This window comes from Gossypium hirsutum, chromosome A03 (genome assembly GCF_007990345.1).
Source record: "Gossypium hirsutum isolate 1008001.06 chromosome A03, Gossypium_hirsutum_v2.1, whole genome shotgun sequence".
NCBI lineage: Eukaryota > Viridiplantae > Streptophyta > Magnoliopsida > Malvales > Malvaceae > Gossypium > Gossypium hirsutum.
This window is the reverse complement of record NC_053426.1, coordinates 71,554,343-71,577,787: the sequence shown is the minus strand read 5'-3', so window position 1 is coordinate 71,577,787 and position 23,445 is coordinate 71,554,343. Positions and strand designations below refer to the sequence as shown.

The 23,445-nt window shown below is 34.0% G+C and overlaps 1 protein-coding gene across 1 annotated transcript; it reads right to left on the bottom strand.

Annotated features, from left to right (window-relative positions):
* Positions 1 to 15,276: 15,276 nt before the first annotated feature.
* Positions 15,277 to 18,931, bottom strand: LOC107887478 (protein DETOXIFICATION 40). Its single transcript, XM_016811737.2, has 7 exons — positions 18,526 to 18,931; positions 17,729 to 18,360; positions 16,630 to 16,686; positions 16,304 to 16,542; positions 16,091 to 16,209; positions 15,681 to 15,767; positions 15,277 to 15,567 (listed from the first exon to the last, which is right to left on the bottom strand). Exons 1-7 carry the CDS (start codon positions 18,844 to 18,846, stop codon positions 15,502 to 15,504), a joined length of 1,521 nt encoding a protein of 506 aa, XP_016667226.2. The 5' UTR covers positions 18,847 to 18,931; the 3' UTR covers positions 15,277 to 15,501.
* Between the last annotated feature and the right edge of the window lie 4,514 nt (positions 18,932 to 23,445).

Sequence of the window (23,445 nt, the reverse complement as noted above, 5' to 3'; positions counted from 1 at the left end):
GTTGGTATTGATCTAGATTATCGTATAAGACCGTGTCCGGGACACTGGCATCGATTTGAAATTTACGTGTAAGACCATGTGTAGGAGATCGACACCGTATCTGTTTTTGTATAAGACCCTGTCTGGGACAAAGGCATCGATACTGAATTACATGTAAGACCACGTTTGGGATGTTGGCATTGTACTCATCTGTGAATATTTATTTCGTTTCTAGATTGTCCGATGATAAAGTATGAGATATAAAATGTATAATTCCTACAGGTACGTTTGAGTCGTACTTAATTTCTGAATATGAAAGACTCTGTTTCTGCGAAGTAGGTTCAGAAATCATGGAAATGAATATGATATGCTTATAAGCAAATGAGCATGGTTAAGTTTATGAACAACTCTGAGAAATGGCTATGAATTCATATTGTTGTTTTGAACTACATATATATGCTTTATGTAATTAAACCAATTATGTTTGGCTTACTAAGCTCTTCGTAGCTTACTCTGTGTGCGTACTGTCTGTTTTACAATTATCGTAGCTACTGAAGGCTCTGGAATAGTCGAGGATTGTCATACACCATCAAACTCTTTTTGTTACTTTCAGAAATGTACATAATTATGTATGGCATGTATAAGCTAGAATAGATTAGTTGATATGCATGTGCAAGTTCTGCCATTTGAATTGGCTAATAAATGATATATTTGTGTATTGTTTTGGTGTATGTCTTAATGTGCTATGTTCTAATGTGTTTTGGTCATATTTGAACAATGAATTGGTTGGAAATGTTGGTATACTTGTTGCATATTAATGTTTGTAGGATTGGAACCATATGGGGTGGCAAATTGGCTCAAACCAAGCCTGCATTGTGCCACACAGCCAGGGAACACAGCCGTGCCTTATGGCCATGTGAGAAAGTCAGTAGCTAGCTAAATTTTACACGGTCATGGCACACGGCCGTGTCTGTTGGCCGTGTTAAAAAGTTAGTATAGGACCTCTTTTTGGCACGGTTGGACCACATGGACATGTCTTGTGCCCGTGTGAGTCACACGTCCTAGTCACGCGGGCGTGTGACTTGGTCAGTTTTGAAAATATTGATTAAGTTTTAAAATTTCTAAATAGGTTCGGTTTAGTTCTGACCTTCCCTAAATGTACGTTTTAGGTCTCGTAGACCATCTTAATGGATGAATTGTGGATGAATATTTATGTATTGATATTATATGATATCTATGAATCTGTGTTACTCTGAAATACTCTGTCTATCATGTGACTCCCCTTTCCTATTCTGGCGATGGTTATGGGATAGGGGTGTTACATTTTATTGGTATCAGAGCTATGGTTTAGTTGATTCTAGGACTACCATAGTGTATATGAGTCTAGTTATACATGCCATATATTTGAATCTGTGATAGTGTGATGACTCCTGACTTTGAAATGTGCTTTTATATAGCAAATGGATCCTGATAGAGCTGTAGCTGACGATGTTAAAAGTAATGCGCCTGCTCCCGCGCAAGGCGCGGTGCAAGATGATTCATGACCAATTATGAGTAACCGTGATAGTGAGGCTGAGCAAGCCTTCTATCAGATGATGAATGAATGGTTCACCCAATACATTAGAACCAATCCGACTGTACAACAACCTCCACCCCCAGTTAGTCCTTCTCAGATTCCTGTCGTGACTTCTGTGAATCCGGTTCAGCTAAATAGACCACTGGTTGATAAGATTAGAAAGTATGGGGCTGAAGAATTCAGAGCTACAATGAATGATGATGCTGAAAGAGTCGAATTCTAGTTAGAAAATACAATACGGGTATTTGATGAAATGTCTCTGAATCTAGAAGAATATGTTAAATGCGCCGTTTCACTTCTGAGAGATACGGCATATCATTGGTGGAAAACTTTTTCGAGTGAACGGGTTACCTGGGATATCTTCCAAGTTGAATTTCGGAAGAAACACATTAGCCAGAGATTCATTGATCAGACGTAAAGAGTTTCTTGAGCTTAAACAGGGCCGAATGTCTGTTACTGAATATGAACAGAAATTTGTGAGATTGAGCCAGTATGCTCAGGAATGTGTATGAAATGAAGCAATAATGTGCAAAAGATTTGAAGATGGACTAAACGAAGATATCCGTCTACTAGTGGGGATTTTGGAGATTAAAGAAATGGTAGTGCTCGTTGAGCGAGTATGTAAAGCTGAAGAATTAAGCAAAGAGAAAAGAAAAGCTGATTCTGAAGCTAGAGATGCTAGAAAGAGATCTTCGAGTAAATCATTTCAGTCTGGACCATAGAAATTTTGAGATGGTCAGAACCGTTCAAATACTAATGTGGGACATTCAAACCGAGATCGAGCTAGATCGTATCTGAACACTAGAGCCCCTGTTACTTCTATTGCAAGTGTTGGAAATGTTCGATCTGAGAAACCTAAGTGTAAACATTATGGTAAAGGACATCCGGGAAATTGTAGATTGAATGACCGAGCCTGTTTCCGATGTGGATCCCTGGATCATTTTATAAGAGATTGTTCTAAACCCACTGAGCAAGAGAATGTACAAAATCTGAGATCGAGCAGCACTTCAGCTAGAGGTAGACTTTCCAGAAATACAAGAAATACAAGTGGTGATCAAAGAGCTACTAGGGATACTGTTGTTAGATTTGAGGCCAGAGCACCTGCTAGGGCCTATGCTATCCGAGCTCGTGAGGAAGCCTCGTCTCCAGACATGATTACTGGTACTTTTATTCTTTATGATACTTCTGTGATTGCATTGATAGACCCTGGATTAACACATTCTTATATTTGTATGAATTTAGTGCACAGTAAGACTTTGCCTGTAGAGTCTACTGAATTCGTAATTAGAGTATCGAACCCCTTAGGCAAAAGTGTCTTGGTTGATACAGTCTACAAGAACTGACCGTTAATGATTCGAGATACATGTTTTCCTGCTAATCTGATGCTATTGCCTTTTGATGAATTTGATATAATTCTAGGGATGGATTGGTTAAAATTGCACAATGCTGTTGTGAATTGTAAAAGAAAAGTCATTGATTTAAGGTGTAAGAATGATGAGATAATTCGAATTGAGTCCAGTGATCTGAATGGACTACCAGCTGTGATGTCTACAATGAAAGCACGGAAATATGTAAAGAAAGGTTGTGAAGCCTACTTAGCTTATGTGTTAGACTCGAAAGTGAATGATAAGAAAGTTGAATCAGTGCCTGTTGTTTGTAAATTCTCTGATGTACTTCCTAAGGAACTACCTGGTTTGCCTCCGAATCGAGAAGTCGAGTTTGGCATTGAATTGGTACCTAGTACTACTCCGATATCGATAGTTCCCTACAGAATGGCTCCGACTGAACTAAAAGAATTAAAATCTCAGTTGCAAGAATTGACCGATCGAGGATTTCCTAGACCGAGTTTCTCACCTTGGGGTGCTCCTGTTCTGTTTGTGAATAAGAAATATGGCACAATGAGAATGTGTATTGATTATCGTCAACTTAATAAAGTGACTGTAAAGAACAAATACCCGCTGCCTAGAATTGATGATTTATTCGATCAGTTGAAAGGTGCTACTGTGTTTTCAAAGATAGATCTGAGATTGGGTTATTATCAGTTGCGAGTAAAAGACTCTGACATTCCGAAAACTGCTTTCAGAACGAGGTACGGGCATTATGAATTTTTAGTTATACCTTTTAGTTTAACGAATGCACCTGCGTGTTTATGGATTTGATGAATAGAATTTTCAAGCCGCATTTAGATCAATTTGTTGTAGTATTCACTGATGACATATTGATTTATTCACGTAATGAATCTAAGCATACTGAACATTTGAAAATAGTATTACAAATTTTGAGAAATAAACAGTTATATGAAAAGTTCAGTAAATGTGAATTTTGGTTGCGAGAAGTTGGTTTTCTGGGTCATATTGTATCAGCTTCCGGTATTCGAGTTGATCTGAGTAAGATTTCAGCTATTCTGGATTGGAAGCCTCCGAGGAATGTATTTGAAGTTCGCAATTTTCTGGGACTTACCAGGTGCTATAGATGATTTGTAAAAGATTTCTCGATGATTGCAACTCCGTTGACCAAATTGCTCTAAAAAGATGTGAAGTTTGAATGGTCAAAAAAGTGTCAAAACAGTTTTGATCGGTTAAAAGCTCTATTAACTGAAGCTCTAATATTGGTACAACCTATGTCAGGTAAAGAATTCGTTGTTTACAGTGATGCTTCGTTGAATGGGCTCGGTTGTGTTTTAATGCAAGAAGGAAAAATTGTTGCTTTTGCTTTGAGACAATTAAAGCCGCATGAGAAGAACTGTCCAACACACGACCTCGAGTTAGCTGCCATTGTATTTGCTTTGAAGATCTGGCATCACTATCTGTTTGGTGAGAAATGTCATGTGTTTTCTGATCATAAAAGTCTGAAGTATTTAATGACGCAAAAAGATTTGAATTTGCGACAGAGAAGATATTTAGAACTGCTAAACGATTACGAACTTGTGATTGATTATCATCCGGGAAAAGCTAATGTTGTTGTTGATGCTTTGAGTAGGAAATCGTTGTCTGCGTTGTGTGCTATGGACGCTAATCTAGCACTGTCTGATGATACTTTGGTTTATGCCGAACTGAAAGCAAAGCCTTTGTTTATACAACAGATCTGTGAAGCTCAGAAATCTGACAATGAATTGATAGCTAAACGAACTCTGTGTGATTATGAATTCCAGGTTGATGTTAATGATTGTTTGAGATTCAAAAATAGACTTTGTGTTCTGAGAAATCCGGAGTTGATTCGGATGATTTTGAGTGAAGCTCACAGCAGTAGATTTTCTGTACATCTGGAAAGTACGAAAATGTATAACGATTTGAAACAACTATATTGGTGGCCGAGAAAGAAAAGAGATGTTTCTGACTTTGTTTCGAGATGTTTAATCTGTCAGTAAGTTAAAGCTTAACATTAGGTGTCATCTGGGTTATTACAACCGATTATGATTCCAGAGTGGAAATGGGATCGAGTGACCATGGATTTTGTTTCAGGTTTGCCTTTGTCTCCGAAAAAGAAAGATACAATTTGGGTTGTAGTTGATCGTTTGACGAAATTAGCTCATTTTATTTCGATTCGGTTTGATTATTCGCTCGATAAGCTAGCTGAGTTGTATATTTCTGATATTATGAAATTGCATGGTGTACCATTGTCAATAGTATCTGATAGAGACCCGAGATTTACATCACAATTCTGGAAGAAATTGCAAGATGCTCTAGGTACTAAATTGCATTTCAGCAGTGCTTTTCATTCGCAAACAGATGGTCAATCTGAGCGGATTATTCAGATACTTGAGGATATGTTGAGATGTTGCATTCTCGAGTTTAAAGGTACTTGGGAACAGTATATACCTTTGGTTGAATTTGCCTATAATAATAGCTTTCAATCGAGTATCAAAATAGCACCATATGAAGCTTTATATGGTAGAAAGTGTAGAACTCCATTATACTGGTCTGAGCTTAGTGAGAATAAGATTTATGGTATTAATCTGATAAAAGAAATAGAACAGAAAGTGAAAATAATCCGAGATAGTCTGAAAGCTACCTCTGATCGTCAAAAATCTTATGCAGATTTCAAATGAAAGGATATCAAATATGAGATAGGTGATAAAGTGTTTCTGAAGGTATCTCCGTGGAAGAAACTATTCCGATTTGATAAAAAGGGCAAGCTGAGTCCGAGGTTTATCGGACTGTATGAAATCATTGAGTGAGTTGGGCCGGTTGCTTATAGATTGAAGCTATCATCTGAGTTAGAAAAGATTCACAATGTATTTCATGTATCGATGCTTCGACGATACAAATCTGATCCTTCGCATGTAATTTCCCCATCTAATATTGAAATCCATTCAGATATGACTTGTGAAGAAAGCCAATCTGTATTCTGTCCCGTGAGATTAAAGAATTGCGTAATAAGAGAATTTCATTAGTCAAAGTACTGTGGCATAGACACGGAGTAAAAGAGGCTACATGGGAGCCTGAAAATGCAATGAAACAACAATATCCGAATCTGTTTAACAGTAAGATTTTCGGGGACGAAAATCCTTAAGGGGGGAGAATTGTAACAGTCTAGTTTTGACCCTAGTCAGAATAGTGGTTTCGAGACCACAAATTCGAGTCTAAAAAATATTTTAATATTATTTTCTGTGTCTATGATATGAGAATTTGCATCTGTGAAATTTCTGTGATTTAATTAGTCTGTTTCTGTGCTTAATTATGAAAAAGGATTAAATCGCGTAAAGTGTAAAAGTTGAGTGCTAGATGTTAAAGCACCTATTTGGCTTGGCTTTTAAAATATGGGTCCTTGCATGTCAAATTTACCATTTATGTTAATGGTGGACAATTATGGACATGTTAGGTAAGTTTTAATGATTTATTAATCAAGGGTAAAATGGTAAATGGTGTATTAAATGAATTAAAGTAAATTAATAAACATGAAAATGAAGCCATTTGTGCATATATTGCCGAAAATACAAAGAAATAGAAAGAAGAAGACTATCCTAGGGTTCGGCCATTGATTTGGTTGATTAAGGTATTACTTCGGTCTATTTTTTATAATTTCTACGCTTCTGTGATCATTGCTTCGTGTTCTTCAAAGCCCATGTCTGAATTTCTGTTTCTATTAAAGATTTCATGAAATGCCATTGTTGATATCATGAGTTTTGTGATATTTTTGGATGAATTATGAAGGCTTGTTAGATGAGTTATATATTTTGTTCTTGAATTTTTGCTGAAATGAGCTATTTGGGCTAATTTGTGAAAATGAGATTTTGAAGGACTAATTTGTAAATTTAACATGTTGTATGGGCTTATATAGAAGCCATGAAAATTCGGCTAGCCCTTGTTGCAAAGCAATTTTACATATTGGTGATTTTGTGAAAAATTGACTAAATTGTCAAAGTGTGAAAATGTAAGGGCTAAAATGTAAAGTGCCCTAAATATGTGTATATGGATTAAATTGAATGAAATGAATGATTAAATGGTTGAATTTGTATTTTATTAGATCAAGAACAAAGAAAATCGGACTTAGATCGAGGGAAGTCCAAAGTAGTCGAATAGTCGACTCATTTTCGTCCAAAATCCGTACGATGTAAGTCAAACTACACTTATGTGTTAAGTTGATTAAATTCTGTGTTTATAAACTGTTATCTGTATTGGATGGCCTTGAGAGCCTGATAAAAAAATGTTGGTATTGATCTAGATTATAGTATAAGACCGTGTCTAGGACACTGGCATCGATTTGAAATTTACGTGTAAGACCATGTCTGGGACATCAGCATCGTATTTGTTTTTGTATAAGACCCTGTCTGGGACAGAGGCATCGATGCTGAATTACATGTAAGACCACGTCTGGGACGTTGGCATTGTACTTGTCTGTGAATATTTATTTCGTTTCTGAATTGTCCGATGATAATGTATGAAATATGAAATGTATAATTCCTACTGGTACGTTCGTATCGTACTTAATTTCTGAATATGAAAGACTCTATTTCTGTGAAGTAGGTTCTGAAATCATGGAAATGAATATGATATGCTTACAAGCAAATGAGCATGGTTAAGTTTATGAACAACTCTGAGAAATGGCTATGAATTCTTATTATTGTTTTGAACTACATATATATGCTTTATGTAATTAAACAAATTGTGTTTCGCTTACTAAGCTCTTTGTAGCTTACTCTGTGTGCTTACTGTCTGTTTTACAATTATCGTAGCTACTGAAGGCTCGGGAATAGTCGAGGATGGTCATCACACCATCAAACTATTTTTGATACTTTCAGAAATGTACATAATTATGTATGGCATGTATAAGCTAGAATGGATTAGTTGATATGTATGTGCAAGTTATGCCATTTGAATTGGCTAGCAAATGATATATTTGTGTATCGTTTTGGTGTATGTCTTAATGTGCTATGTTCTAATGTGTTTTGGTCATATTTGAGCAATGAATTGGTTGGAAATGTTGGTATACTTGTTGCATATTAATGTTTGTAGGATTGGAACCATATGGGGTGGCAAATTGGCTTAAACCAAGCCTGCATTGTGCCATATGGCCAGGGAACACGGCCATGCCTTGTGGCCGTGTGAGAAAGTCAGTAGCTAGCTAAATTTTACACGGTCATGGCACACGGCCGTGTCTGTTGGCCGTGTTAAAAAGTCAGTATAGGACCTCTTTTTGGCACGGTTGGACCACACGGGCATGTCTTGTGCCCGTGTGAGTCACACAGCCTAGTCACGTGGGCGTGTGACTTGGTCAGTTTTAAAAATATTGATTAAGTTCTGAAATTTCTGAATGGGTTCGATTTAGTTCTGACCTTCCCTAAATGTACGTTTTAGGTCTCGTAAACCATCTTAATGGCTGAATTATGGATGAATATTTATGTATTGATATTATATGATATCTGTGAATCTGTGTTACTCTAAAATACTCTGTCTGTCATGTGACTCCCATTTCCTATTCCGGTGACGGTTATGGGATAGGGGTGTTACAGGCATTGTATGGGTGTAAGTGCCGAGCACCTCTGTATTAGAATGAAATCAGAGAAAATCAGATTCGCAGGGTTACTTAGTCCAAGAAACCAAAGAGAAAATGAAGATAATTTGTGATTGTTTGAAAGCTGCTTTAGATAGACAGAAGTCCTATGCGGATTTGAAACGAAAAGAGATTGAGTTTCAAGTTGGTGATAAAGTACTTTTGAAAGTGTCTCTGTGGAAAAAGGTTTTGGGATTTGGTAGAAAATGAAAGTTGAGTCTTCATTTTATAGGGCCGTATGAGATCACGGAGAGAATAGGGCCGGTTGCTTATCGATTAGCCTTACCATACGAGTTTTGAAAGATTCACAATGTGTTCCATGTGTCTATGTTACGCCGTTACCATTCTAACCCTTTACACGTGATTCCACCTACAGAAGTGGAGATACAACTGGATATAACTTATGGTGAGGAATCGGTTAAAATTTTAGCTCGGAAGGTCAAACAATTAAGAAATAAGAGTATTGCCCTTGTAAAAGTGTTATGGCAACGACATGGGGTTGAAGAGGCCACATGAGAACCCGAGGAAACAATGAGAAGCCAATACCCAAATCTTTTTACTGGTAAGATTTTCGAGAACGAAAATCCCTAAGGAGGAGAGTTGTAACATCTCGATTTTGGGCCTAATCGGAATAGTGGTTTTGAGACCACAAATTTGAAGTAGAAATATTTTTTTATGATTATTTTGAGGTCCATGGCATGATTTCATGATTGTGTGAAAGTTTCATGAAGAAATTTTGTGAATAAGTGTCCAATTTGAATTTTAGGACTAAATTTCAAAAGTTGCAAAATTAGAGATTCTAGAAGCTTTAAGTACGAAATGGCTTTAGATTATTAATTTGAGATCCTTAAATAGAAATTTTCCCAATTTCTATTTTTTATGGACAAAAATAGGCATGCATGGGTAAAATTTTAAAGAAAGGCATTAAGGGTATTTTTGTCATTTGGTAAATAAAAGAATTAAAGGGGAAAATGAAGTGAAAATCTGGTCCATCTTCTTCAAGAGTGTGCCAAAATTTCTAAGGACCATAGCTAAGGTTTTTCTTCAACTTTTCAAGCTTGAAAGTAAGTACATCCTAGCCTCGTTTTTTATGTTCTTTATGTTTTTGAGATCCTTGAAGCATGATCTAGCTATTTCTACCATTATTTTGAGCTAGGGTTCATGTTCAAAAACTTATCCATCTGTTTCATGCATGAATTTTGGTCTTTAATGGAAGAATATGAAAGTTTGATGCATGATAAACATCTTTGACTAAGTGATTTTTCATGAAAACCCCTAAAAGGACCTTTTTGTAAAAGTTGTAAAAATGAGTACTAAAAATCTAAATTGAAGAAAAATGTGGGTTGTTATGAGTATATGTTAGGTTCGGCTAGGCTTGGGTAACAAAGAAAAAGAGTACATTTCATTTTACGAGCCTAGGGACTAATTTGTAATTATATGAAAGTTTAGGGGCAAAATAGCAAGATCTTGGACTAAATCGAATTAATTGTCCATATTTTGTACCGAGGTAAGTTTTTGTGTAATTGATACAGCATTTTATTATGTATTTAACATTTAAGGTTGCATGGATTGTATATTTGTATTGGTGAATATTATTGATGTTGTCCAACAAGGGTTTGAGGTGACGAAAGCCAGTTGAATCTTAGGAACACTTAGGGTACAAATATCTTGACATTTGGGTTGATGAGATCCCATACAAGACCATATCTGAGACATGGCATCGATATTGGTATGTGTTATCATGTAAGACCATATCTGGGATATGGCGTTAATATGAGATTTCGTGTAAGACCACATCTAGGACATGGCATCTAAATGAGATTTCGTATAAGACCATTTCTGGGATATGGCATCGATATGAGATCCCTTGTAAGACCATGTCTGGGACATGACATTGGTATCTTATTGTGTGTATGAAAATCCCGAATATCCATAGTATTCCAAGTTGTTCAACGAGTAGTTTAAGGATTGGTCAAAGAAATGACGAGGTATAATCATGTTGAAAAGGTACAGGTATGTACGCCAAGCTAGTAGTTATTGAGATACGAAATGATAAAACTTTGGTAAGAAGTGAATAAATGAATTATGATCTTGAGTTTATTGTTCACTATGTAAATGACATGAGTTAAAGTTCATCTATGATACTTGATGACATTGTGATAAATTATGTTAAGTTATGTGTATAATGATGCATGGTTAATTTTGTTAATATTTATATGCAAACTTACTAAGCTTTAAGGTTACTCTCTTTCTTCTCCATTTTTCTTATAGTATCACCAAGCTAGCTCGGGGATCGAAGGACATCGGAGCTCGATTCACACTATCAAACTAATCTTTTGGGTATAGTGAATTTAAGTATTTTGAGTATGGCATGTATAGGGACTTGGTCTTTTTGTTATACGCCATATTGATTTAGTCAAGTGTGTTGGCTTATGATGATATTTGATTCATTTTGTATAAGGCCATGTGGTGTGGCTCATAATGAATGTTGGGTTGTAAACCAATTCATTTATGCATGTATGTGCCAATGCCATTATGATATGGCTCAAGGTTATCGATGGTTGAATGATAATGGTAGTTTGGTGTGTGAATAAGTTAATATGATAATGAATGCATGCAATCTAGGAGATATTGTTTATTTGCATACGTGTGTGTGTTGGTAAAATTGGTTTTTTCCATGATATGGAGTCTTAATTAAGTATATGAAATTATGTCATGTGAGATGCCAATGAAGTCTATTTGTGTATATGAAATTAAGGGTGCAAATTGGCTTGGAAAATAGCCTCAAAGATTGTCCACACGGGTAAACGCCTGTCCCATGGGCGTATGGTCTGGCCGTGTGCCCCTTGCACCCTAATTAATGCAAAATAGAATGCCCAGTAGCAAATATACAGGCAGAGACACGGCCATGTGTCTCAGCCGTGTGGAGGGCATGGCCTTGAGACATGGGCGTGTGCCCTGGTCGTATGAATTCTGCACTTAATTTCGGGAATTTAATTCACCACGGCCTAAGCACACGGGCATGTGCTGTGGCCGTGTGACCTCATTTTGCTAATGACGTCATAAATAGAGAGTTACATGGGCTGATGACAAGGGCATATCCCAAGCCACATGGGCGTGTGTGATCACACGGCCTACCCACATGGGCGTGTGACTCTCCAAAATATGAAAATTTTCTAAGTATTGTAAAAGTTTTGAAGGTTCTCGGTTTAGTCCCGAATTACTTCTGATGTGTGTTTTAGGCCTCGTAGGCCCATAATAGGGATGATATGAATATAATAGAAAGTTTTAAATTTGGACAAAAGTTCATGTCTCGGTTTTGTATGAATGTATATGTTTAAGTCCGATAATGCCTCCTACCTTATTTCAGCGTCAAATACGGGTAAAGGGTGTTACATGGATATATTAGTTGGAATAAGATCAATGGTCGAGTAAAATGGCATCGAGAGTATGAGTTCTTGTCAGGGATATAGTGCACCTAGTAACGATGTTATTATGTTAGTTAAGTTACAAGGTAAGCTAGATAAGAACCAACTGACTGTGAAACATGATAGTTAAAAGATAAGGGGATACTCAATTAGGTTTCTCAAAAGTTGTAGAATTTTGATAAGGACCTAGATTATAATAATAAATATTCAAGTTTGAAAAAGGGAAGTTCTCTTTTTCTTTCTTTAAAAATATGGTTGTCTAAGACTTGAGGAACCGAAGACATTTCTTTAAGCTGAAGTTTAGATCCCAAATTTTATCAGTGATTACTCTATATCAAGGTAAGTTTTATGACTCTACATATTATGCTATGAAAGAGTAGGTCTGTAATAGTGCATGAATAGTAAGATGAAGTAAGGCTTTTTATGGGGTTCATCTAGGTTTGAGATGATGGTAAAGGTTATTCGAATGAGTTACAATAGTGTTTCTCTGTTGTATAAGCTGTGGTTGTTGTAGTATCTTATTGAATGTTGGATCTAGAGTTTTGAACTATAGTAGGTGAGAATCAGGTGAGTCCCTAAACTGACTCTTGTATGTGCATTTTTTACATGAGATACTTATGTGGAAATTGTTTGAACTATGAAACTAGAACCAGAAAATTATAGTAAGAATGTTTGTTGAGAATAACATGTATAGTTTGTGTAGAATCTGACAAGTTTAAGTGTTAAAAATTCTGATGTTGAAGCATAGTTGTATGGGTATATCGAGTAAATATGCAATGAGATGTGAAATATTTTGGGTGTATGTTAATGTGTGAAGTGTTGAGTCTTAAGTAATGTCAGTACATGAAAGGTCTGTCAAGTGAGTTTGTGTCTGTTCACCGCGGTGAAGTCTAAAGGGTTCTGTTGAGACTAAAAACACGATATCTGATATGAATCATGAAGGAAAAGCCCATTGTCATGGCACCTTATGAAGAGGAACTAAAGGAAGGTTATTACACAATAGGGTTCCCTATGTGTCCTAGGGCGATCATGGGCAAACCTCACGTAATGTGAGTTTAGGCAAATTCATATCGTAAACACGTCAAAAAGAAAAGCCTTTGTGGCGAAATTTGAAAGGAAGGCCCTTAAGTAAACTCCGTAAAGAACACCTTTGTAGCGCACTCTTAAGAACCACCCTCATGGAGAACTATGAATAAATAGTCTATGTGGCAAACTCTGACGTGATAGCCTTTATGACGAAAACTTAAAGGAACAACTTACATGGCGAAGTCTGAAAGTAATGCCTATGTGGCGTATCCTAGTTAGGCTTTCAATGGTGTACCCTAAATGAATGATTCATGTGGCAGATTCTATATTAAACTATTTTGACGCAATCAATATGACTTGTAAGTGTGATTAGAAATATCAAAAAGGCATAGTGTCTTCATATGCTACAGTAAAGTGTTATGCAAGACCATGATTCAACTGTGTGTAATGAAGTGATGAGATGCCGAAGAGGTGATGGGTAAACATAAAAGAAGCGTATTTTAAATAAGGATTTTTCTAATTTTATATCTGAAGGAAGGTACCTACTATTTGTATATGTGATCAAACATGAATTGTGGTGAAACGATGGCTTAAAGTTACGTATACAAGAGTAGCGGTGTTTTGGCTGTATGGACTTTTGTAAAAGGAAATGGGTAAAGACTTATGAAAGATTAGATTCAAAAAAGTAAGTGGCTTATTGAAGATGTTGATATGTAAGTAATGAGTTCAGAGTAAGGTGTGATATTAATAGAGAATGAAGAATGAAATTCTAGAATTATTCGCCAAAAACAAGTTGAAAGACCAGAATAATAAGAACGTTATAACTATTCTTCAACAAAAATGAGCAAGCATTGTGCAGGTAAAGGACCTTTTTCACACTAAATTCTTATGAAATTACGTGTGTGTTATGTTATAGGTAAGTTGATGCGAGTCTACGTCAAGAAGGACAATGTCAGGATTACACCAAGAAGTGGCATATCGGGGTATTATGCATACAGAGCGAGTTAGCGACCTATTTAAAGTTTAAATTACTACTTAAAAATACATGCTTTGGGGTATCTGTAATAGATTAGGTTTTTCGTTTAAATTAGATATTGTTGCAATTTAATTACCTTGAGATGAAGGTGTAATTACTCATTGTATTTACTTATGTATTTTTAGTTTGAAATTATGTAATTAAGTTGTAATTATCTGTAAATTATATAAGCAGTTCAAGCTTGTATCTATATTAGTGTAGTAATATCCAAGATCCGAATCCTGATAATTAAATCGAGTTGAAGGTGTTACAAAACTTATTGCATATGAGAAATGTCGTGTATAGCTACTATTGATGAGGCAAATGTTGTCTAATTATTGTGTTGCAACTAGTGTTGTAACAATTTATTTGAACAACACAAGTGCAATAAACATATTTTACATATGGATTACTTTTCCTTGTTATATATATATATATTAGCAAAACTTTATTACACTTAAGTTGGATTCAACAGAAAATTGCAAGAGTTAATACACATATCTTGTTGGATTGAAAATTTAACTTATATATTTGTAATAAATAATTTTGTATATTTGAAATAATCAGCATATTTAAGAATTATTAATAAGGAGCTATAAAGAAAACTGATTTGAAAGACCTTGAAGAGTTCGAGCTACACAAGGGCTCAAGCTAGCGGGCCAACAAGGGGAGATTAAAACAATCTTATCAAATTTTCGAATCAAGGATAATTTAATGATTACTCAAAAGGCTATTCAAAGTTCATATTTCAAGTGGATAGGATTAGATTATCCAAGACAAATAACCGCATATATACTACTTTTTATAAAGGCTATCTATTGGCTTACTTTGGTATGAGTTTTTGAGTGTTTTATTTAGTTCACTTTGAGAACGTTTTGAGGGTAACTTCACCTCATACTTCTTAACTTCTGTTGAAGAGTTATTTTCACTTGTATGTGAGATAAATTAGAGAGAGTGATTGCAAACAATTGCTTACAATGGGGTTGCTTTTATCCTCATGTGTTTGGATAGTTAAGGCTATATTTATTGGATGTGTTGTGATAATTGTTTAGTGGATTTATTCTCTGAATTAGAGTCTGTAGAGATAGGATCATCATCCAAACTGCTCCATCGTTACTTCTGCTATACAATTTTCAAAGTTCTATTAAAACAGGTATTGCAATACCACTTTTGACAGAAAAATGCAACATTCGCAAATCAGTGTGCAATTTCAATATATATGACTTCGTACTATTTGTGCAAATAAGAAATTTATCCTGTTGCAGGAATTCTTCTTTATATTGACATAGAAATGGCAGTCACTTTCAGTAAAGTGTACATACAGGCGATGAATCTAGTATTGGAATGATGCTTCAGCATTTTGAATGAGAATACTCAATCAAGGGAAGGCGAATTCATGGTTGAGGGTCTTGGGTTGGAAAATTTTTGGACTAGGCCAGGGAGGAGAGGGGGGCGGGGGGTTTGCAAGATCTCAAATCAAGTGTCTACTTCAAAAGAGGCTCCTCCTTCTTAACCTGCCAGGCATCCATTCTCTTTCTAGCTTCTTCAACCTGCCGTTTAATCCAAGTAAGAAAGGGGAATAAATAGAGGCAGTGAAATGTCAGAAATTTACATGAAGTAGAATTATGCTTGTTTTAATTGAAAAATATTTAAATGATTTGACCTCCTTCTTCCAGTCAGTTCGAAATGTGACCCAAATCAAGACCAGGGTTTGCATGACTGTGCCACCAATCATCCCTGACCATATTCCCTGAAACCAAACCATTTATTTTAACTCGAACAACATATTAATACAATTTAATACTCGACCAAAAATATAAGATTTAATAAATTTGAAGTACAAATCATTTAAAACATATGGTCAAATACAAGCTTTTGTCTTTATACTATTCAGCTTAAAAAAAATTCTCTTTAATTTGCAATAATTGATTTATTTATTTTTATTAATGCCATGTTTTAATTTAATTTATTAATACTATTCAAATTAAAACATAAAAACTAAATATCAAGTTATATATAGCACAGCAAGTAACAAACAAAATTTGAGGGGAAAAAGAAAATAGAAGTGAGTACCTTGGCACCCAGATTGAAGTAAAAGCCAAGAAGAGAACCCAAGGGAACCCCGACAAAGTAATAGCAACCCACGTTGACATATGCAACAAAAGTTTGCCATCCACACCCAACTGCCACCCCTTTTATATATATACATATACATATACATATCAAAACAAAGATGAAACTGATGATCCAATTGAATTTTTCTTGAAGAGAATTAAATGTTATTACCGGACAAAACAGGCTGAACTCCGTTGAGGATAAGGGTTAATGCTAGAAGCGGACAGAGATCTGAAACAGCCTCCGCCACCACTTCACCCTCTGTGAAGGCGTAGCTAATGACATCACGTAGAACCATTATTATTATTGCCGCCGCCACCGAGATTATGAATGAAAGTACCGTCACTATGACCACCGAGAACGCCGCCGATTTTGGATGTCCCGCTCCTAGCTCGTTCCCAACTCTTACACTGCTCCATTTCCATTCATTTCTTTTGTCAATTATAGTAGGCACTAATTCGAAGGAGAATATGTATATATCGAATTGGATGACTAACCTTGCTGCGGCATTGAACCCCACCGAAATCATAAACACCCATCCAGATATCGTCATGCTGAAAATAATGACCCATTGAAAATTTATTAATCTACCAAACCAATTTAATTAAATTTTTTAGGGTTAATATATACCCTCCACAATTTATATTTATTTAATACTTAAATCTTTTGTTTTTAGAGCCAGTAAAGAACCTGGGAAGCAAGAAAAGAGAAGATGATTTGAAATGAAAGAACCCAGGCATTTGGCTTTAGAACTGATGCAGGGGAAATTGAGATGGACAGGTTCAGTTAGGGTTTTGTTTTATGTTCTTGGCTTTATAATGGTTGATTGAACCGCCCAAGCTAGCCAATGCATGTGAAATTGTTGGCAAGCTAAGGCGAATTTAAGGCTTTGTATCAGACTTTTACTCCGCATCAGGTGATTTCTTTCAAAAAGAAAAAAATTTTAATTGACATCTAAATTTAAAAATTATTAGCGAAGTTGATTTTTTTTATTGGTCCAAATATGTAAAATAAAAAATAACAATCTTAAAATCCAAGAAAAATAATTAAAAATTTTCTAAAATACATGGAATTCATTTAACAAGCAACTTTTATATAATTTTCTTTTGAAATTATAAAAAATATAATATTATCATTAAAAAAACACTTAAACATATGGTTGTGCAAATTTAGACAATAATTTGTTCAAATTCATTAAGCACGTAAAATAAAGAAAATATTATTAGGACAGGAATTAATATTTTATTACCTGTTAATCTAAAATCTAATTGTGTTGTAGTGAAGATGATATATAATATTAGTCTGATATGGACATAATTAAGCAGTAGATATAGGACAAGAATCTAGTATTAGTCACTTATTACCTACAGTATATTTTCTTTTTGAAAGCAATATTGGATTGGATAGAAAAAAAAACAAAATCAAGGGCCGGAGTCAAATGAAAATAATAGGCGCAAATAAAAAAAAAACAAACGCACCCACACATTTCGAAAATAAAAAAGACAAAAGACAATGGAAAGTGAATTATTAGTTTCTGAATATACGAGTCTATTTCTATAGGACATTCAATATTTTAAATGATTTCTACTTACTTACCAAATGGAGAGTGAATCCAAAGCCAATTCTGGGTTCTCGAGCAACCCTGCAAGCAAAACCAGAATCTGAAAATACCAAGTTTCCAAGCACAACATCACCGCCGACGACGCCGATAACTTGAAGAATCCCGGCAGGCCAGTGAAGGCTTGACTGCTGAACCCATTCCATGTATATTTGCACTTGTCGCTTTTCACTATATACACAAATTGAGCAACCACCACAATCCACCACGACAAGCTCAACACCAAGGACGCACCCAACAAACCAAGCCCCATTTTGTACACCGCGACCCAACTCATCAGCAGATGTATGAATAATGTGGCTGTGGATATGTAAGCGCTAGGGGCCACTATGCTCTGAGCCTGCAGAAATTTCTGAATGGGGAAATTTAAGGCGTATGCGAAGATTTGTGGTATTAGACCATAGACGAAAATTGCAGCGGCGGAAGCAATATCAGGCGATTCACCTAGTAATAATAAGATTGGTTTAGAGAAGACATAGATGAGTGTGAGAAGAATCCCTGTGAAGGTGAGGAGAACTGCTGATCTTTGAAGATATATGCCTAGCATGTCGTATTTGTGTGCTCCAAAGGCTTGCCCGCAAAGCGTTTCCACTGCACTCCCCATTCCTAACTACATGATCCCGGAGTTTAGTTCAATTGCGACTAGTAACCTCATTTATACGTGCGTGTGATTTTATTGTGTTTTTAATTCTATCTATTACCATCAAGATGCAATCTTTGGGAATCTCTAATGTGAAAAAGAAAAGAAAATAGTTCATGTGATGTATGTACGTACCATGAGGCCATAAGCAAAGATTTGGATGCCAGTGTTTCCGAGGGAGGCGGCGGCGAGTTCAAGATTACCGAGATGACCGGAGAAGATTTGGGTGGACATAGACATGAGATAGTTGATCATATAAACAATGACAGCCGGCGCTGCCAAGTGGAAAAGGAGTTTCGATTCGATACATGTCGCTTTTCCCCAACGCTCCAACAAGGAAGAGTTACCGTCCGACAATACATCCTCAAGCTCCGAACTTGTTGATTCGGATTTCGTATCCGAAGTTTGTGATTGAAGCAGAGGTTTTCCGATGGCGTTTTCGTGGAGGGATTCCATTGTAGGCTGATCAGTTATGGCTGTCAGCCGAACAAAAGAGACTTTTTTTTTTTTTTTGATGAAAGAACATAAGAGACTTTAAGTTATGTATTTATGAGGAAACGCTGGCGGCTTAAATGACAATGAGAGCTGGATTTGGAAATTTATAAATATATTTCATAAATTAGAAAAAAAAAGGGTAACCAATTAATAGTTTAGGAAAATAATTTTACATTTAAATGTTATTTTTATTGATATTTTTTAAAATGTAAATGATATCACGAGTATGGAAAATCGAACTTTTAATTGTGGCCTCGAACTCTAATTGGTAGCAAGTGCACGAAATCATTGAACTTCACAAATAAATGTTGGTTTTTCCTTTTTATTTTATTGATGAAGAAAAGACCAATTTGAAGATCTGCTTTTGGGCACTTGTATTATTAATTGCTTACGTCACTGTTTATGTATCTAGGATGTCGTTTTCTTATTCATTATTCTCTTTTCTATGGATTCTTTTTCAAAATTTAGTAGCCATAAACATCATATTAACATTTCGGATTTTTACAAAAATAAGATAAAAAAATAAAATAATACTTAAATAATACAACAAAAAAATATGTATTAAAATGGTACATTTTAGGGTGGTGCCGCCTATGGCAGTGGCGTGACCACCCTGGATCTGATTTTTTTTTTTACTTTTTCTGTTAAAAAAAAGTAAAAAACAAAAATCTAAAAAAAAAAGGTTGTGAAGGGTGTGCCAGAGACAGCACCGGTCACGCCTTCCCATAGGCGGCACCAATACTGCTATCGTGAAAGAAGAAAAAGAAGAAGAAAAGAAAAAAAAAAGAGGGTGGGGGGAAAAGGAAAGGAAGAAAGAAAAAAAGAAAGAAAAGTGAGGGAAGGAAAGAGACAAATAAGGAAAAAAATAAATAGGAATGAAAGTTTAAGATTTAAGGAAGAATAATTAAACCCTTGTTTTAATTGCTGTAATTATTATTTCTTTTCCTTTTCTAGTTTTTTACAAGAATAATTAAAGTGTTAAAAATGTAATTTTTTGTTATAAAATTTAATTTATTATTATTATCATTGATTTAATTGGAATTTAATTTTTATAAGGTATTATTTGGTTAAAAAGAGTTATTAAGGTATGTTTGTATTTATTTTAAATTTTTATTGATTTATAATTTATTTTTAATGTTTATTGAAGTAAAAAAACTTATTTATGTTATATACAAAGAATGTTTTATTTTTATGTAATTTATTTGTTATGTGTGTTTTAGATTGATTAGATATATTTTTATGTAATTTAAATTATTTGGCATGTTATAATTATTTGTTGTAATTAATCATTACAAATTGGTTACTTATCTTGTACAATTAACCTGCAAAATATTACACTATACTAAATTATGAGTTAAAAAATTATATCAACTTTTAAAATAACATAAAAAAATTATACCGACTTTTAAAATAACAATACATACAATTATACATTTAATATTTCTATTGAATAAACTAAGAGAAAAATAAAAATAAATATTAGAAATTTATAAACTTAAATATTTACATATACAAATAGTATAGAGATATAAAAGAAGAGAGGGGGAAGGAAAGAGAAAAATAAATTTAAATATGACAAAATAAGGAAAATAAATAAATAGAAAGGAAAGTTTAGGGTTTAATATTACAAATTTATAAACTTAAATATTTACAGATAATAATATTTCTATTTTTTGTATATGTAAATATTTAAGTTTATAAATTTGTAATATTTCTATAATAATATTTCTTTATTATTTGTATATACAAATTAAATTTTATAACAAAAAAAATTATCTTTTAAAAACTTTAATTATTCTTCCCTAAATCTTAAACTTTCCTTTCTATTTATTTTTTTTCTTATTTTTCTCTTTTCTTCTCTCTCTCTTCTTTTTTTTTTCTTTCTTTCTTTCCTTTTTCGCCGCCCTCTTCTTCTCCTCTTCTTCTTCTCTTCTTCTTCTTCTTCTTCTTCCATGGCAGTAGCACTGGTGCCGCCTATGGGGAAGGCGTGACCGGTGCCGCCTCTGGCACACCCTCCACCACCTTATTTTTTCAAATTTTTGTTTTTTTTCGTTTATTACTTTTTTTTAACAGAAAATGTCAAACCCAGGGTGATCACGCCACTGCCATAGGCGGCACCATCCTGGGATGTACCATTTTGGTACATACTTTTTTAGTTGTATTATTTAAGTATTATTTTTTTATCTTATTTTTGTAAAAAAACCCTCACATTTCTTTCTCTACATGTTCTTTTTTTTTAAGTTAGTTCAATTGCATAAATCCAATCGTAAATATAAATATTTGTTACTTATTGTAAATTTTTTTCACGTTTTCGAATAAAAGTGACTAATTCTTTCATTGTGATTATCTTCCAAAGAGGTAAATGATTGGCTAAAAAATATGCTCTATTCCTATTCCTATGGGTAAGGGTCTCCTGTAAAATAATTTAATAATCAATTAAGTCTTCAATTGAAAACAATACTTAACTAAACTCTTAATCGAATATAAGCAATCAATTAAATTATCAAAAAAATTATTTTTTGTATAAACTCCCAACATTTATTAAATTTTCCACTTGGCATGTCAAGGTTGTGCCACGTAGCAAAATATGATCATTTCTATTAAAAATTCTTTAAAAAATTATCAAAAAATCTAAAAATGCAGAATATAGTAATTTAGAATTTTTAAAAATTAAAAAAATGTAATAATATAAAATTATTTAAACAAAAAATTAGAATTTTTAAAAATTATAAAAAAAAACTTAAAATGGAAAAAAAACTACAAATATTATAAAAATATTAAAATTAATTAAAATTTTAAAAAAATATTAATTACAAGAAGTATAGAAATTATAAAAACTGCAAAAGAAAATGTTAAAAAAAATGTGAAATCATGAAAAAAAAATTAGTATATGTCGTTAACATGTCACATAAAGAATTTATACTCAAGAAAAAGAACCAGAATAATAAATTTGTTCTTAAAGTTGAATCATGTAAAAAAGTTGATTTTATAATTTGTTTATTGAATATTTCCTTTTTTTTAAAATTTAAAATTTATATTATTCTTTTTTAAAAAAAGACATGTTTTATATATAGTTTTAAATAATAATAATAATAAGGGTTAAAATGTGAATTTTTCACCAAATTATAAGTGAATATTGAAATTTGTTTTTATATTATGTGATTAGATTTTGCCACTAAACTTTGAATTTTACTGAATTTTATCACTAAATTTAATTTATTTAATTAAATTTTACCACAATATCAATTTTGATGATTAACAAAAATAATGAGGAAAATTATCATTTCAAATATTTTATTTTATTTTTTAAAATTTAATTCATTTATAAAATATTAATAAATTATCTTAGAATTTTAGTGTAAGGAACACTCGAATTTGAAAAAACAAAAAAAAAAGTTTTTTATAAAATAATTATATTACTTAATTTATTATTTTAGCTATTAAAATAAAATAATTAAAATATTTTTTAATTTAATTTAATCTTCAAATTATTTTAAATTGAAATTGAATAGCAAAATTTAAAGAAAAACAAAAACATGAGTACCATTTTTTTTTGGGTAAACGAAACAACAATTACAAAGGACGATTCATGAGGGAATTATCAACAAATTTATCTTCCTGCAAAATATCTTTAATCCTAATAGGAGGAGACTCGAAAATACGCAAGGAGTTACCACTTGACAAGGCCATTTTAGCCAAAGCGTCAGCGACCCAATTGGTTTCTCTGGGAACAAAATTCAAGAACCAATTTCTTTCCGAGGCCAGAATTTGCTGTATCCTCTTAATGAGTGCATTCTTTGAACCTCCAGCCTTGCTCTCACAGATCAAGATAACGTTTTCTAGATTATCCGATTGAATTATGACCTCATTATAACCTTGTTTCTGAACGATGAGCAATCCATCCAGCAAACGCCATAACTCAGCAGTCGCCGTAGAGCATTTCCCCAAAAAATGATTAAAGCCTAGGATCCACTCCCTTTTATTATTACGTAGCACACCACCTGCAGCAGAAAGACCTGACACAGAGTGAATAGCACCGTCAATATTAAGAACTACATACATACCTGGGTCCTATCGAAGTCAGCACTGCATCGGTGGCAAAACCATCCCTTCATTATATGTGTGGAGAAAATGTTTTGCCTAACTGTAAGAAGCATTGATAATATCCTTCGGACTTAAGCCGTGTCCTTAAAAAATAATCAAATTTCGATTCTTCTAAAGGCACCAAAAGATAATCCCGAAAAGGCACGGCCAAGAACAACCACTCTGCCTACTGGAAGAATAAAGTTGCAAATTCGAGGTAAGCCAATCGGTCAAAGAAGCAGAAAAAAAATCCTAAGCTGGGTAGCAGGATAGATCTGATGCTAAATTTCCTTCACGAAAGGACAATCTCTGAGAATATGCATAGCATCCTCCATGGAATGGCCACAAGAATGACACGAAGCGTCATGTTTGATACCTTTTCTAACTCTCTCCGAGTTGGTTAAAAGTTTTTGTTTAAGAATTAACCAGAGGAAGTGTTTCACTCGATGCGGACCTGGAAATTTCCAAATCTTGCTC

Coding starts and splice junctions, on each gene's coding strand:
- LOC107887478 (XM_016811737.2), bottom strand. CDS start 18,846: ATGGAATCCCTCCACGAAAACGCCATCGGAAAACCTCTGCTTCAATCA. Junction 18,361..18,525: donor TCTTTGCTTATGGCCTCATG/GTACGTACATAC, acceptor GGGATCATGTAG/TTAGGAATGGGGAGTGCAGT. Junction 15,768..16,090: donor ACTTCAATCTGGGTGCCAAG/GTACTCACTTCT, acceptor GTTTGGTTTCAG/GGAATATGGTCAGGGATGAT.